Source organism: Meles meles, chromosome 8 (genome assembly GCF_922984935.1).
Source record: "Meles meles chromosome 8, mMelMel3.1 paternal haplotype, whole genome shotgun sequence".
NCBI lineage: Eukaryota > Metazoa > Chordata > Mammalia > Carnivora > Mustelidae > Meles > Meles meles.
Genome location: NC_060073.1, coordinates 3,104,548 through 3,119,009, shown reverse-complemented (window position 1 = coordinate 3,119,009; position 14,462 = coordinate 3,104,548). Strand labels below are relative to the sequence as shown.

Below are 14,462 nucleotides of genomic sequence, written 5' to 3'. Positions count from 1 at the left end.
GCGGTCGGGAGGGTGCGGACACCCTCTTCCCTCAAGGCTACAGGGCAGCGCGAGGGACGGGCATTGGAGACCTTTCCGGAAAGAGGCGTGGCAGACGTGGGCAGTTTCTGGGGGGGGCATCAGGAAGGGGCAGAGGGTTTGGTCAGGGCAGCCCAGCAGCTGCACGTGGAGAGGCGGGCGTGGCTGGGTGCCCCCTGGGTGCGCAGGTGGCCTGACAGGATGCCGCTGGGTTGAAAGGGCAGGTGGTGACGGGGGAGGGGAGCTGGGTTGCGTCCCCTGTGCTGCCGGCGCCGCACCCCACAGAGCAGCCGCTCTCCCTCGGCCTCGCGTGGCTGTGACCTTCAGCTGCTGGCTTGCTGCGGGACCCCGTCCTCCTCACTCGTGGGTCAGAAGCAGCTGTGTCCTGAACCCCAGACGCGTTACTCCAGGCGGTGTTCACGGGGAAACCGCGGATGGCCGGGGCGCCGGGGGCCTGTTCGTATGCGTCTGAGTCCGGCTCTGGACGGGCGGTCATCACTGTCACTGCGCTGTGACGGAGTGGGGTCCTCTGCAGAACGGAAGGCTGGGACCTCGCGCGTCGGGGACTGGATGATGAGGCCCCGCGACCCTCCGGTGTCTCCCAGGGCCCGTCCCTGGCAGAGCAGAGGCTCGGGGTCCCCGCCAACATGCAGGCCTCCCTCGGGGGCCCGGGAGGGTGAGGGGCTTGCGAAGAGCCCATAGTCGGGTTATCGGCACTGATGTCAGTGTTTTGCGGGGTTGGGGGACGCTTGTTGACTGTTTCAGAGCAGTTACAGCAAACACGGGGCAAAGCGACAGGTTTCTGTACACCCCCTGCTTTCCCTCGTGCACAGCCCCTCCCGCTACCAGTTACCAGCCCTCCCGATACCCCCCCGGCGCCGCTGCCCCAGGGGTACGCGCTTGTACTGCCCACGAGCCCGCACGCACACGCGCTCATTGCCCAGAGTCCTTGGCTGACATTGGGTTTGCCCCTGGCCTCGCACATCGCGTGGGTTTGGGCAGATGCGGGACGCCACGTCCGGTCCCGTGCGGTGTCACACGGGGTCATCTTTCCGCCCCGATGCCATCGGGTCCTCCGGGAGGGGGGCAGGAGACTCCTGGGTGCCCCTGGTGGTGCTTTCGGGAGCTGCAGGGCCGGCCCCCACCTTGGGGCAGGGTAGAAGGCCTGGCGGGCTGGAGGGGGCAGGAGAACGCGCCCCTGATTTTCCCGCTTCTGTCTCCACAGAACGCGTCCACGTTCGACGACGTTGCCCAGGTGGCCCCAGCGTATCAGAAGACCGTCCCCGTCGAGGCGGGTAAGTCATGGCTGGCCCCAGAGCCGCGGTGTTCCCGTCGTGGGCACTGTGTAGGCTGGGAGTGCTGGAGAGCACCCTTGTCCTGCTCACGGTGGGGAAGGGGTCCCGCCGTGCCTCCGTGGAAGGCTTGCATGTCCTGTAGCCTGTCACCACGCTCTGCCACTGGGGGGTCTGTGTGTGAGGGGGGCACCTTCCGGAGCAGAGCTGGGCCAGCCGCCCATCTGCAAGGGCCCCCCTCACAGCCAGGGACCAGGTTCTGGGAGGTTATAGTGTTTGCAGGGCCCCCTCCCACCCCGGCTGGCCAGTGAGGCCGGTGAGCCGCGGCTGTGCCACGAGGAGCATGGTGCTTGCTTGCGCAGAAGCTGGAGTAGACGCTCTCACCCTTGCCCTCTGCGGGTCGTGTACGCGGCTGCCGCCGCCGGCCCTCGGAGCTGGCCGCCGCCAGGGAAGGCACCCTCTCTCTGCTCTGGCCACGTGGGCCACACCCTGCGGAGGATCGCTGAGTTGGAGAAAACGTGTAGAAAGTGCTAAATGGAGGGAGGCAGAGCGTCCCCGTTGTTTCCTGTGGACACCCTGGGTCAGCGGTTCCTAGACCTGGGGTTCTCGGGGCCCTCTACCCCTCTACGCTCGTAGGGATTGTTGGTGGGGTCTGTGTCTCTTGATCTTTGCTGTAGTGGGATTGAGACACAGGAATTTAAAATTTCGCTTATTCACTTAAAAACAATGAAACATCCCGTGTTGACATCATAATACCTTTTTTTTTTTTTAAGATTTTGTTTATTTATTTGACAGAGATCGCAAATAGGCAGAGAGGTAGGCGGAGGGTGAAGGGGAAGCAGGCTCCCTGCTGAGCAGAGAGCCCTATATGGGGCTTGACCCCAGGACCCTGAGATCATGACCTGAGCTGAAGGCAGAGGCTTTAACCCACTGAGCCACCCAGGTGCCCTGCCATCATACACTTTTTATGGAAAAAATAACCACATTTTTGAAGCAAAACGTGTGCGGAAATGTGGCATTGCTTTGTGTGTCTGTAAATCTCCTTAGTCAGGGACCTTCGCTCTGGAGCTGTTGCTGCTTCCATCTGTTGTGCTAAGTGGTGCCTAGGCGGGAACTCTGGACCCCCCAGATACCCCGTTGGGAAAGAGAAGAGCGTTACCCTCGCGTCTCGGGTCATGGCGGGTACGCCCTCGTGGCCCTGCCCTTGGACAGCCCGTGTGTTCCTGGTGCTCCAGAGGGTCGTGTCCCTGACAGAACGCGTGGTTCCGGAACGGGCAGTGCACGTTTGCGGAGGACTAGACCGTCAGGTTAAGCCGAATTTCCAAGCGTCGTGTTTCTCATTCCGCCGCCCCGCCAGTGACGCTCGTGTTGTGACCAGCCTTACCAGAGTCCTTACGTGGACCTGGGGGGTGTCATGCTCGGAGCAGGCCGCCCTGGCGCGGGGGACACGCAGCCACTCCGACGCCCGGCGTGCATCTCTCCTCCCCTCTAGTGAACAGCAGAGCAAGCAACATCAGAGCAAATTTCGAAAACCTGGCGAAGGAGAAGGAGCAGGAGGACAGGCGGAAGGCAGAAGCCGAGAAGGCCCAGAGGATGGCGAAGGAGAGACAGGAGCAGGAGGAGGCCCGGAGGCAGCTGCACGTGAGTGTGCCTTCCCGGGCCCGTGGTCCAGAAGCTTCTCCGTGGAAAACGTTCAGAACCCTCGTTCGAGGCTCTGCTCTTAGGAACTGTACCCTCAGCCACACACGAGGCGGGCGGAGCCTTTGACCGCCAGGTCCTAGCCGGTCACGTGCTGCTCCCGGGCCCGCCGCCCCTGCAGAGCCCCGGACCGCACGTGGGCCTGGCAGTTTCTGTTCCGACCCGTGGCCCTCCGGAAGCCCCTTCCTCCTGGGGGGGAGGCTGAGAGTGCAGAGGGCCTCCCTGGGAAGGAGCAGAGCCGCTCTCCGCTTTCTCGTTCAGCTCTTCTGTTTGTACCTGCGTCCGCTGTGTGCACGTGCGTCTTTGTCCTGCTCTCAGAGCCAGGAGATCGCGAGCGCCTGGGCCTGTTCCTCCGCCTTCTCCATGTGGTCTGCATGTCTGTGTGTCTGGTCCCCACGTTAGCAGCGACCGACCAGGCAGCCTGAGCCCAGCCGCTCCCTGTGCTGTGGCCTAGCGCGCTCCTGTGGAGCGGGGACGGGGAGCTCACCACCTCTCTTTCTCGGCTAGTTATGAAGCGGAGTCACAGATAAAGCCTGTGGTGTTCTTTCATAAACCGGAAGCTTTGTTGCACTCTGTCGATGTCTCCTCCCCAAAATCGGTAGTTAAGGTTCAGAGAAGCCCCCTCGAGAGGGAACGCAGGGTTGAGGAAATGAACGTGCTGTGAGCACCGGAGAGACGAATTAAATAGGATCTGAGGGTTTCATCACAGGCAGAGTAAGAAGATTGTGTAATTGCTGCTTGTTTCTGTTCCGGGATTGCTAGAAACGTTTGCAGCCAAATGCTCTACCACTGAGCTATACCCCCATTTGCTAGAAACTTTTGAATTAAGGGAGTTGCAAGTTAGGTTTTCTTGGTTGTCCAGCTCACAGATACACGCTGTAGGGTGCTTGGTAGTGGTTTCATCGAGTAATTACTGCCTTCCTCATTTGAGGCCTGCACGTTGGGACCGCTGATTCCCATTGGCATCTGGACGGCCCAGCACGAGCGGGTAGCTTGCAGACGGCTGTCACCGTGGTTCTGTCTGGCATCTTTGTTTTGCCTCGTCTTGCTATCCCTTCTGCCGTCCTGTCTGCTTCCAGCCGCTGCCCCTCGCCTCTGCTGGTCCTGGGGAGCCGCTCGGACTCCACCGTCTCCGGGCCATGGGACACTCCCATCAGCAGGCGGGCAGGACTTCACGAATCCACACGCACTGGACTCTCGGGTCGTGCTGGCTCGCCGTGACAAGTTACTGTCTGCGGCCAGCGGCTGTGAGGGGCCGTCACGGACCCTCCCCATGGCAGCTCAGGTGTGAAGGGCAGCTGGGCGTCGGGCTGTGCCTGCGGAGCCCGCCCAGACACGCCCCCTCCACGGGAACACCCGCCCCCAGTGTTTCAGCTGGGGCTGGCTCCAGGCAGCGTGGGAGCCGGACCGCCCGGCTGGCGGCAGCGTGGAGGCCAGGGAGGGTCCGTTCTGCTGCTGCTGCTTCCTCGCACCGGCCCTCTTGGTCCTCTGTCTCTTCTGCTGTGACATCAGGCCGTGCGCATAGGTTTCCTGGGGCTGCCGTCCCACACGATCCCAGACTCTGCCTCGGAGCAGCACACGGGGACCCTCTCTCAGCTCTGGAGGCTGCGAGGAGACCCGTTTCCTGGCCTTTTCCGGCTTCTAGAGACACCCGCGTTCTTGGCGCGGGGCCCCTTCCCGGCCTCTGCTTCCGTGGTGACCCCTTCCGACGGGCCTCCCACATGTCCCTCTTGGTGGGAAGGACCCTGTGGTTACGTCGGGCCCACCCGGAGATCCGGCATTGTCTCCCACCTCCGTCCCCAACTGCTTCCATCCTCTGTCCCTTTGGCCTGCGAGGTCGCCTCTTCCCAGGATCTGGGGGCTGGGGTGCCTGCGTCTCTGAGACACCAGCCCGTGCTCTGGCCCCCAAAGATTCCCATCTGTCCCACGTGCTTGTGGGTCTGCAGAATCTCAGTCCCGGAGCAGCAGCCCAGAGGCTCGAGGTCCTCCTCTGGTCACCTGCGCGAGGTCTGGCCCGGGCACGGGGCGGGCCGCCTGCCTGCGCCTGTGCTTTGCGTGGTGACAGCAGGAGGACCGGGGGCCCCTTGGGTCCTGTGTGTTGGTGATGCGAGATCTTCACTTCACCTTGTGCTGAAGCCTCCCTGCTTCGTCCTCCCCGTGCTCTGCTCTGGCAGTGAGCCTGGGTGGGCCTTTCTCTGGTCACCTGACCGCCCCTTGCCTTTCCATTCCAGGAGCAGGCCCGGGCCCAGAAGCCAACGCCCCCAGCCTCCCCGACTCCTCAGCCGGCTCAGGAGAGGCCGCCCCCAAGCCCCGTCTACGAGGTTGGTGTTCTCGGCCAGCGCGCAGACGGGTCTGACCTCCCAAAGACGCCCTTCCCAGGTCGATCTGACTGCATGGGGAGGGCTCCCCTACCCCACTCTGCTTGATGCCCCAGCCGAGGGGCTGGCCCCTGTGAGTGCTGGGGGGCCCCTGCTGGCACAGCCAGCCCCTCCCCGTGTGTGTGGCCGCCCCCGCTGGCCTTCCTGGCCCAGCCTTCTGCCTCCTGGGCGGCTCTCCTGACGCCGCGTAGACGATTTCTAGTCTTCATCTCGCTTACTGTCTGCCGCATCTGACATGGACCCCAGTCAGAAACCCGTTTTTCTAGCATGTGAGGTGACTTCCCCAGCTGGCCTCACCAGCTTTCCCTCCCAGTCCTCTTGAACATTGTGTTCCCCGGTGACCGTCCTTGGCCCGTAATCCTCCTTCCCATCACTGGTGCCTCGTGGCCGCCGGCTCGTGTCCTGTCTTCTTTCCTGGGCTCTGAGTTGACGGGGCTCCCCGCCTCACCGTTCCTCTTCCGTCGCGGGGAGTCTGTCCTGCCTCGGCAGAGCTCTCTCGGGAGACCGCTGCCGCTGCCTCAGTGACCACCTGGCTGAGCGCTGCGTCCTGTCTCCTCTGTCCTCACGGCCACTGCCCTGGTTCCCTTGCCCACCTCTTTCACTGGGGCGTCGGGGCCATTGGGTGGTGAGGAACAGAAGCTCCCTCAGCTCAGCTGACGGTTGAAGGGGTGAACCTTCCGGTTAGCTCAGGAGCCCGAGATCTCGGGCAGCAGGCCTGCATCTCGGGGAAATCTCGCGGCCACTGGGCTCCCTCCGCGTGGTGCCCGTGTCTTCCTGGACCTGCTAGGCATTGGGGCATGACCTTGGGGCTCCTAACCCACTGGCAAGAGGGGCCTTGAGCGATCTCCCCTTGTCCTGTTGCACTGCCAGTCGGTCACTGCGGAGTTGGTCCTCTGAGAAGGCAGTGTGGCTTGCTGTTCCTAGCCGGAGGGCAGGGGGTCCCGGGACTGGCAGCCCTATCAGAACCACGTGAGATGCTGGGGGCAGAGGTGCTGATGCCAGAAGACGGAGTGGGGGTCCCTGCGCCCAGCCCCGGATGGGGTCCCCCGCGCCCAGCCCCGGATGGGGTCCCCTGCGCCCCCGGGCTGCTCTGGGTCCGTGGGGCAGCCGGCACAGTGCCCCCGTACCGCGACCAGCCTCTGGCCCTCCAGGGCATCCCCACACATCCACGGACTGTGGGCCTGTCGCTCCTTTGTGGCTGGATCCTTGAGTGGCACAGGGCCTGGCTTGGATGCAGGGTCCCCTCCCTGTGGCCTCCCTAGTGGCTCTCACGGGCTGCCTGAGCCACGATGGTCATCAGCCACAAAAGCCAGTGCCTGACCCCACTGGTCCTTACTGGGGCTTTTCTGTGTGTCCCTTCTCTCTCTGACCCCCCTGGGGGTACCTTCGGATGGACCCTGGTCGGAAAGACGGTCTAAAGCCACTTCCTTCCATTCGGGTCAGAAGTCGTGCTGCCTGAGCAGCCTGGCGTGGACCTCCCCTGAGTGCCGGCGCTTGCCCGTGCCTTGCCGGTCACTCTCCCTTCCCCTGGGGGATTCGGGCAGAATCGGCCCCTCGGGCTGGGAGGGGGTGCGATGCTGCGAAGCCGCCAGGCAGGGCATGGCAGGCCTGGCGGGGCCTCCCTCGGCAGCTTGGGGCGGTGCTGTTCCCCGCGGGCTGTGTGGTTTTGTCTCTGCGGGATTCCGGGGGGTCAGGGGCTGGGATGGGGCAGTGGGCGGTTGGGACCTGAGCGTGCTCAAGGCGAGGCGCTTCCCCGCCCACGTGTCTGCCGTGATCCTCCCGGGTGTGATGAGTCATGTGTTGGGGACCCAGCGTGGGCCACGGGTCACGTCTCCTCCACCCTGCCCCCTCCCCAGGACGCGGCTTCATTCAGGGCCGAGCCCGAGCCTGTGTACAGCATGGAAGCGGCCGGCTACCAGGAGACCAGCAGCCAGCAGGGCCCGGCCTATGCCTCGGACGCCGTCTATGAGGCCACAGAGGCCCCTGGTCACTATCAAACAGGTACCGGTACGGGGGCGCCCCACCAAGTCCCCTGTTTGTGCTCCTCTGCGGAATGGGTGCCCGTCTCCCTGTTGCCTGGCCCACCCCACCCTGCCTGTGCCGACGGGATCCTTGTCTCCCTGGGTGGGAGGGCACCAGACCCCCCGTCCCTGGGGTTCAGTGGGGGCTCCCGCAGGGGTTCCAGGAAGGCCTGGCTGCTCCGGGGCGGGGGGTGCGAGTGTGAAGGACGGGGCCTCTGCTCTCCCGTCACGCTGGGCGTTCGGGGCAGAGCCAGATGCCGGGAACACAGCGTTTTGAGGTCCCTAAAGATGATTTTTACAAACTCTGAAATTCGTGTAGATGTTTCAGCAGAGTGAACCCTGGAATCAGTTTCTTATCTTTAAAGATGAGGTTTCCTTCCGTGTGTTTGGGCTGATGGAACCTAAACCCATCTGAGAACACAGCTCAGTACAGAGCCTTAGCATTTCCCCCAGTGTGACGTGAGGTGTCGGGCAGCGCGGGGCCCCCTGAGAACCAGACACGCGCAGTGTAGCAGCCCGTCCTCCAAGCGGCCTCGGTGCCCACCCTGGTTGTCCTGCTGCCGGCTGGCGTCGGCGTTGGGAGGCGGGGGGTTTGCTCCTTAAACCCGGGGTCCGTCCTTATCCTGACGGGCACCCCCAGGCTGGCTGACAAAGGCGACAAGGCTCGGCGCCCCTGGGGGCACTTTGGTTAACCCTCAGCGCTTGTTTGGCTTATTTTTAGAGGAAAACACGTACGACGAGTATGAGAACGACCTCGGGATCACAGCTGTCGCCCTGTACGACTACCAGGCTGGTGAGGGACCCGCTCGCTGCCCGTTCTCTGCTGACGCTGCTCTTTGGGGTGTCGCTCCCAGGCCTTATTACAGTTTTTAAGAAGTAACCTGTGTTGAAATCATCTCAGAGTTCCAGAATCTCCCATTTTCCCTTCTATTTTTCGGTATCCCCGAATCTTCGGTTACTCTTAGTTAGGCACAGGGGTGCCCTGGGGCCCCTAGAGGGCCCAGTGTGAACTCCCCGGAACCGAGGACACTGCCCACCCGGAAGCACACTCCGTCCCCCCGTGGGAGAGTCAGCCCTATGACGCCGTGACGTCTGTGGCCGGTCCCGTTGGTGCCGCCTCTCCTGGCCGCCTCTTGTCGTGTTGGTACCAGCTGCCTCCAGTCTGCTCTGAGGCCTCTCGTCCTGGGGGGACCCGCGGCTGTGCTCCGAGGACAGGGTGGTCCTGGGAGAGCTTCCTGGTCCTTCACCGCATACCATGTATGGCCCACATGGGTCCCTATGTCCCGCCCCACGGGGCCCCCCTGCCCCGGTCCAGCGTGCGGGCCACCCTTCTTCCTCCCTTCGCTGCTGCTGAGGGGTATTTTGGGGTGTCCCCAAGACCCTGTGCCGCCTCCTCAGGCTGCTGGCCATACCCCAGTCCCCTGTCAGCCCCTGGCGGGGTGTGTCCTTGTCCCTTCCCTGCTGGTGGTGCCGCCGTCCTGCCCGGGAAGAGCATTCCCCCCTCCTGTTGACTTAAGTCTGTTCATGCCTTCTGTTGATTTCGGTGTGGGTTTTGTGGAGTGGGGCATCTGGAGTTTCTACAATGTGATGCGTTTACCCTTGAACGCGCCTCCCCGGCCGCTGGCTCGCCTCTGTCCGAGGCTCCCCTTGGCGCCTCATAAGTACTGTCCAGTGGGAGAACAGGGGAAGCCTGGGGGCCCAGGCCCTGTGTCTCGTGCTCGGGGCTGGTGTGCGCAGGGAAGGGCAGGAGGTGGAAGGAAGGCCGTGCCGGTGGGAAGGTTCTCCGTGCTCTGCTGCTGGGCCAGGGGCCGCCAGCCCCGCCGGCGGCTGCCAGGGCACGCTCTCCTGCAGACCGGGCCGTGCCGCGGGTCGGAGCGTCATGTCCTCTCTGCCCTCTCTCCTAGCGGGCGACGACGAAATCTCCTTCGACCCTGACGACATCATCACCAACATAGAGATGATCGATGACGGCTGGTGGCGTGGGCTGTGCAAGGGCAGGTACGGGCTCTTCCCGGCCAACTACGTGGAGCTGCGGCCGTAGGCGCCGGGACCGGGGGCCGCTGGACACGGCGCCTTTCCGCGGGGCCCTCCTGCCGACGCTTCTGGAGACGCTCGTGCCGCCGAACGTGCTAATGTATTGTAACCGCGCTCCTTAGGAGGACTTGGTAATCGATTCTACGCATTTCAGGCCTTTTCCTTGTTTCTGCCAAACCGACTGTCATAGGAGCCACTTGGGGACCCTCTGCTGTCCTGAGCGCGTGTTGTCCTTGCCCCCGCTGGCTGCGGTCGGGGTGCCCTGCGGTGTCCCGGCGTGGTCCCCAGCCCCGGCAGAGGGAGGTCTGGCGGGAGGTTGGGACTGAGGGCAGGGGCGCCACAGGCGGCGGCTTTAGCTCTGGGTGGGAGCACCTTCCTGCTTCCCAGACCCACGCACTCCGCCCCCTCCTATCCCTCCCCTGACGCCTGACGCCAGGAGGACCGCTTCTGTCCCCGCTCCTGCCCCTGAAGCAGCATCTCCCGGTCCAGCATCTCCCAGCCCGTGCACACTGCCCTCTGGGTGGTCCCGGGCGGCCTCCTGCCACCGCACCCTGTGTCAGCTGGGCAAGAGGTGGCCCTCTGCTGCCAGCAGGCAGGCGTCCTCACGGTCGCACGCTGCCAGAGACGGTTTTCCTTGGGGCACTCATACTCGTTGTGCCAAAATGCCGTGTCCTGTGACAGTCGACGCGATCCGTTGAGTTGGTCCAAGGGGGAAGCAGAGAGCGTGTTCTCCCCCCCGGGTGCTCCCCGTGCATGCCGCCCAGGAGCACGTCACCCCCCTGAGAGTTGGGGAGGCCAGGGCGGCGCTGGCAACGGGCAGGGGCAGCGTCTTTCCGGAAGATTCTGCTGAGGTGTCTCAGGTGTTGGGGACGTGAGCATCTGCTTCGTGAAGTGTGTTTCTGCATAATCTTCGCTTTACCACAATTAGGTCGGGTTTTATACGCAATTACCGTGTCTAAGTTTCTGTAGCACACATCATAGTTATGATTTTTTTAAATTAATTATCCAGAATAAACTTTTTTTGATCCACTTGCTTGCTCATGTCCCTCTGGTATCGGTCACTTCGTTCCACATGGAAGCAGACCCGAGCCGAAGGCAGAGGCTTAACCCACTGAGCCACCCAGCGCCCCACATTGTATGATTTTTAAAACTGCTTTATTGGGATACAACTCAGAAATCACACCAGTGACCCTTCTGATTTACGTGTAATCCAGTGGGGCTCAGTGTGTTCGGAGTTGTGCCCCGTGAGCCCATCTTAGAATGCTCCCGTCTCCCTGGAGAGATGTCCTGCACCTGGTGACAGTCAGTCCCTGACCCCCGCCCCAGGCACCCCCTCATCCCCTCACCCCCTCTCCGATCTGCTTACTCGGAACGTCCCATGTACGTCCAGGACGTACGAGCTGTATTTTCTGGATGGGCCCCGCGCGCTGTCTCCCGTGTGGCCGCTGGCCGTGAGGACGCGGGGTCTGTGTTGTCAGCAGATTGTAAGCAGACGTGTCTCCAGCTGCTGGGACGGCGGCTACACCCACGGGGTCCTCGTTAGATCGCAGCAGGCGAGTTATTTGTGGAGCGGGTTCTGCGCGGGGCTGTTGATGGAGGACCGTTGGCTGCTGGCCGCGGAGCAGTGACCCTTACCTGGAAAGGGCAGCACGTGCTTCCCGAACCTCAGTGGGGCTCGGGTCGCCGTCCCTCAGAAGCCACGTCTGGAGAGTGGCTCGGTTTCCTGCCCGACTCACGTCCTGTTCAGTCACTGTTCAGGACAAACACCGTACACACTTCATCCAAAATATTTGTAAAATGCCTCTTTCAACACCCCACCCATCAGTTGGGAAGTCACCTTTATCTTGGGTCTTGTTGCCTGAGAGGCGGGTTCCTGTAGACCAGGGGTGGGGGGACGGGGAGGTGGAGGGTCAAGGAGGCCTGCACACATGCTGGCCCTGTTTTACTGCATATTTGACCGTTAGCTCGGTCTGGCTTACGTGCTTCGTTCGTATCGTCAAAGCATCGTGAGCGCACGTTGGAAACAGCACAGCGTCATGAGGTCTGGTGTGAAAAGGGAAACCTCTTCCCCCACTGTTCTCTCCTTCACTCCCTGAAGGTGATTTTGTGAGTAATTTATGGGATTTTTAAGGAAAAATTTATATATACAAGCACATGCATTTATAACAATTTTTCCTTTTCATACACAGAGATGTCCGTACTGTGCTTCGGTTTCTGTGGCTTGCTTTTTTAACAAAAGGTAGACTTTGTCCATCTTGATCACATCCCTTTTTGTATCCTTTGCGTAGAATTTCACTGAGGAATGTAACGATTAGTTGAGCCCCATGGGTAGACACTTTGCCGTCATGGACGGCGCCTCTCGGTCTCACTGCACATTTGGGCACAAGTATGCGGAGGAGGAACATTCACAAGTGGCTTGGCTGAGAGCAGCCGACTACTGGTTGCCTCTCCCACCTCCCTGTTAGTCATCGACCTCCATTGTCTTCAGAGTTGCGGCCCATTATGTATTTTCCATCGCTTACAACTAGCTGCGGTCGTGTGATTGGCTTGGAATTGGACTTCATTGGGGAGGATTTCGGGAAGGGTCCTTATGGAGAGGACTGACAGCGGGGGTATCTCTTGACCTCTTCCTTCCCTCCATTTCTCCTTTCTATTGTCTGGAATGTGGGTGTGATGGCTGGAGCTCTGCCAGCTCTTTTGGGCTCTGAGGCACTGTGAAGGTACCTTCTGAGTGTAGTGGAACAGAAAGAAAGAGCCTGGGTTTGTGACAGCATCAAGGAACTGCCACGCTAGTCTGGCATGCTTCGGTACTTTCTTTTTTTCTTAATGAGGCAGACACATAAATTTTTTTTTTTTTTTTTTAGATTTTATTTATTTCTTTGACATAGATCACAAGTAGGCAGAGAGGCAGGCAGAGAGAGGAAGGGAAGCAGGCTCCCTGCTGAGCATAGAGCCCGATGCGGGGCTCATTCCCAGGACCCTGGGATCATGACCTGAGCCGAAGGCAGAGGCTTAACCCACTGAGCCACCCGGGCGCCCATAAATTCTTATTCTATCTAAACCATCGTTATTTCCAGTATCTGCTATAAGTGCAGTTTCCAACTAATTTGCTGGGTCAGTGAGGATGAAATTTCCCTTGTGAAAGGTTTGCACAGGACGGCACGTTTCTTCACTTTGACTGAATTCAAGTATTATAAAAATTGCAGGTCTCTGACCATCTAATACATGAACATGCATATTCTTGTTGCTCGTGTTTCGTTTTACTGCCAGGGATGGCCCCTTCCTTTCCTGCCCTCTCGTTTTATCGTCTTCTCTTGCTTGCTTACGCACACACAGGCGACTCACGACAGGCTCCCAGTGACCATTCAGACAAGGACTTTCAGTTCTGGAAATACTTGGAACTGGACATTATGACAACCCTCTTGCCATAAACGCTAAAAAGGTTAGACAAATGCTAACCAACATCTTTTAGACGTAGAGCTGAGGTTGTAGGAAGGTTAAGAACATCCTCGGGGCAGAACAGCAGGGGACGCGGGAGGCGGACAGAAAGCTCAGCTCCCAGTCCTGACGAGCACGTGGTCCCTGGTGCGTGGCAGGTCGAGGGGTTCGCCCACACACGGGGCGGGAGGCATGGCTTGAGGCCCAGCGGGGAGCCTCGGGTCATCTGAGCCCACGGAGTTCTGTTCTTCATCTTCTCTGGCTCCTGTTCACGCTCCTCGGTCCTGGCCTTTGAGAGGGACAGAGACTCAGCACAGTGTTTCACATCGTTCTCTTCAGCATCTGCCTGAGCAGCGTGTCTGTCCTCTGGCACAGGAGCCTTCAGGCTGTTGAACTTCTCAAAGTCGTCTACCCCGCCAGCCTTCGCCGCACTGGCCTGGTAGTAGCCCGGCCGAAAGCAGGTGGTTTCCCGGCAGAGTAGCCAACCCAGAAGTAAGCATCTGCTTCCAGGATTTCAGGGGGCTGGCAACGGCCTTCTTTCGGTTTTGGGGTGTGAGCTCCCCAGAAGCGCCCCAGTCAGTGGCTCACGGGGCACGCCTTCACCCAGCCACCTTGAGATCCTTTGCCGACCCCGGCGGCCCACGTCCACAGCAGCAAGGAACAGAACGTCCCCCTACCCCAGGGTTGTTTCTTAAATAAACTTTGAATTTTGGAATAATTTTAGATGTTTAGGGAAGTTGTAAATGTAATACAGGGAAATTCTTACATACTCCGAACCAGTTTCCCTCACGATTAACCTCTTGCTCAACCACGATCCGTCCACTCACTCAAACTAGAAATGAACATTGGTATAACACGGTTAACTAAATGACAGACTTCATTTGGATTTAAATTTTTTCCACGAAGGTCCTTTTTCTCTTCCGAGATCCAGTGTAGGATCCCACGTTCCATTTAGAAAAGCATTTTTTTCCCTTCAAAAGGAGATTTATTGAGATGTAACTTGCTTACCGTATAGTTCACCCCGCTCGGGTACAGGTTTAACGGGTTAAGCGTATTCATGGAGTTACGGAGATACCGCCGCTAATTCCAGAACATTTTCAGCACCCAGGAAGCACCCCCGTGCTGGGCGGCGGTCACTCCCCTCCCCTCCCCCATGCTCGGCCCCCCATTCACCTGCTGGCTGTGTCTGTGGATCTCCGCATCCCAGACGTTTCATGGAAACGGACTCACACTATGTCGTAATTTACGGCACCTTCTTCCTCTTGGTGTGATGTTGGAAAGCTTTGCTTTTATGGCCAAAACACCCCCAAGACTAAAAATTGACAGACGAATGGATAAATCAGTTTTGGTATATTCATACAGTGAAGTGTGTTCCCCTGGGAACATGAATGATTTAGAGCCACATCTGTCCTCTTTGATGAGTCTCGAAAGTCCTACTGAAATCAGCCAGCTGCAGGATTCACGACTGCCGATGATTATCACGCTGGTGACCGTGACGGCTGCCACCTGACTGAGCGGAGCTAAGTGGCGGGCGCTGTTCTCTTTGAGGATTGCTAATTGATCATGTGTGAAGTAGAGATCAT

The 14,462-nt window shown here is 60.0% G+C and overlaps 1 protein-coding gene across 19 annotated transcripts in view; it reads left to right on the top strand.

Annotated features, from left to right (window-relative positions):
• Positions 1 to 10,470, top strand: part of CTTN (cortactin) — a 31,611-nt gene extending 21,141 nt beyond the window's left edge. For 16 of the 19 annotated variants that reach the window (XM_046014629.1, XM_046014638.1, XM_046014632.1 and 13 more), the window contains 6 exons: positions 1,244 to 1,313; positions 2,803 to 2,951; positions 5,240 to 5,329; positions 7,243 to 7,393; positions 8,129 to 8,200; positions 9,312 to 10,470. In XM_046014629.1, coding sequence (XP_045870585.1) covers positions 1,244 to 1,313; positions 2,803 to 2,951; positions 5,240 to 5,329; positions 7,243 to 7,393; positions 8,129 to 8,200; positions 9,312 to 9,448 — 669 coding nt within the window. In that variant the 3' untranslated portion in view covers positions 9,449 to 10,470. The remainder of the gene's footprint in view (positions 1 to 1,243; positions 1,314 to 2,802; positions 2,952 to 5,239; positions 5,330 to 7,242; positions 7,394 to 8,128; positions 8,201 to 9,311) is intronic. The other 3 variants (XM_046014648.1, XM_046014641.1, XM_046014645.1) reach the window with 1 other exon arrangement.
• The last annotated feature ends 3,992 nt before the right edge of the window (positions 10,471 to 14,462 follow it).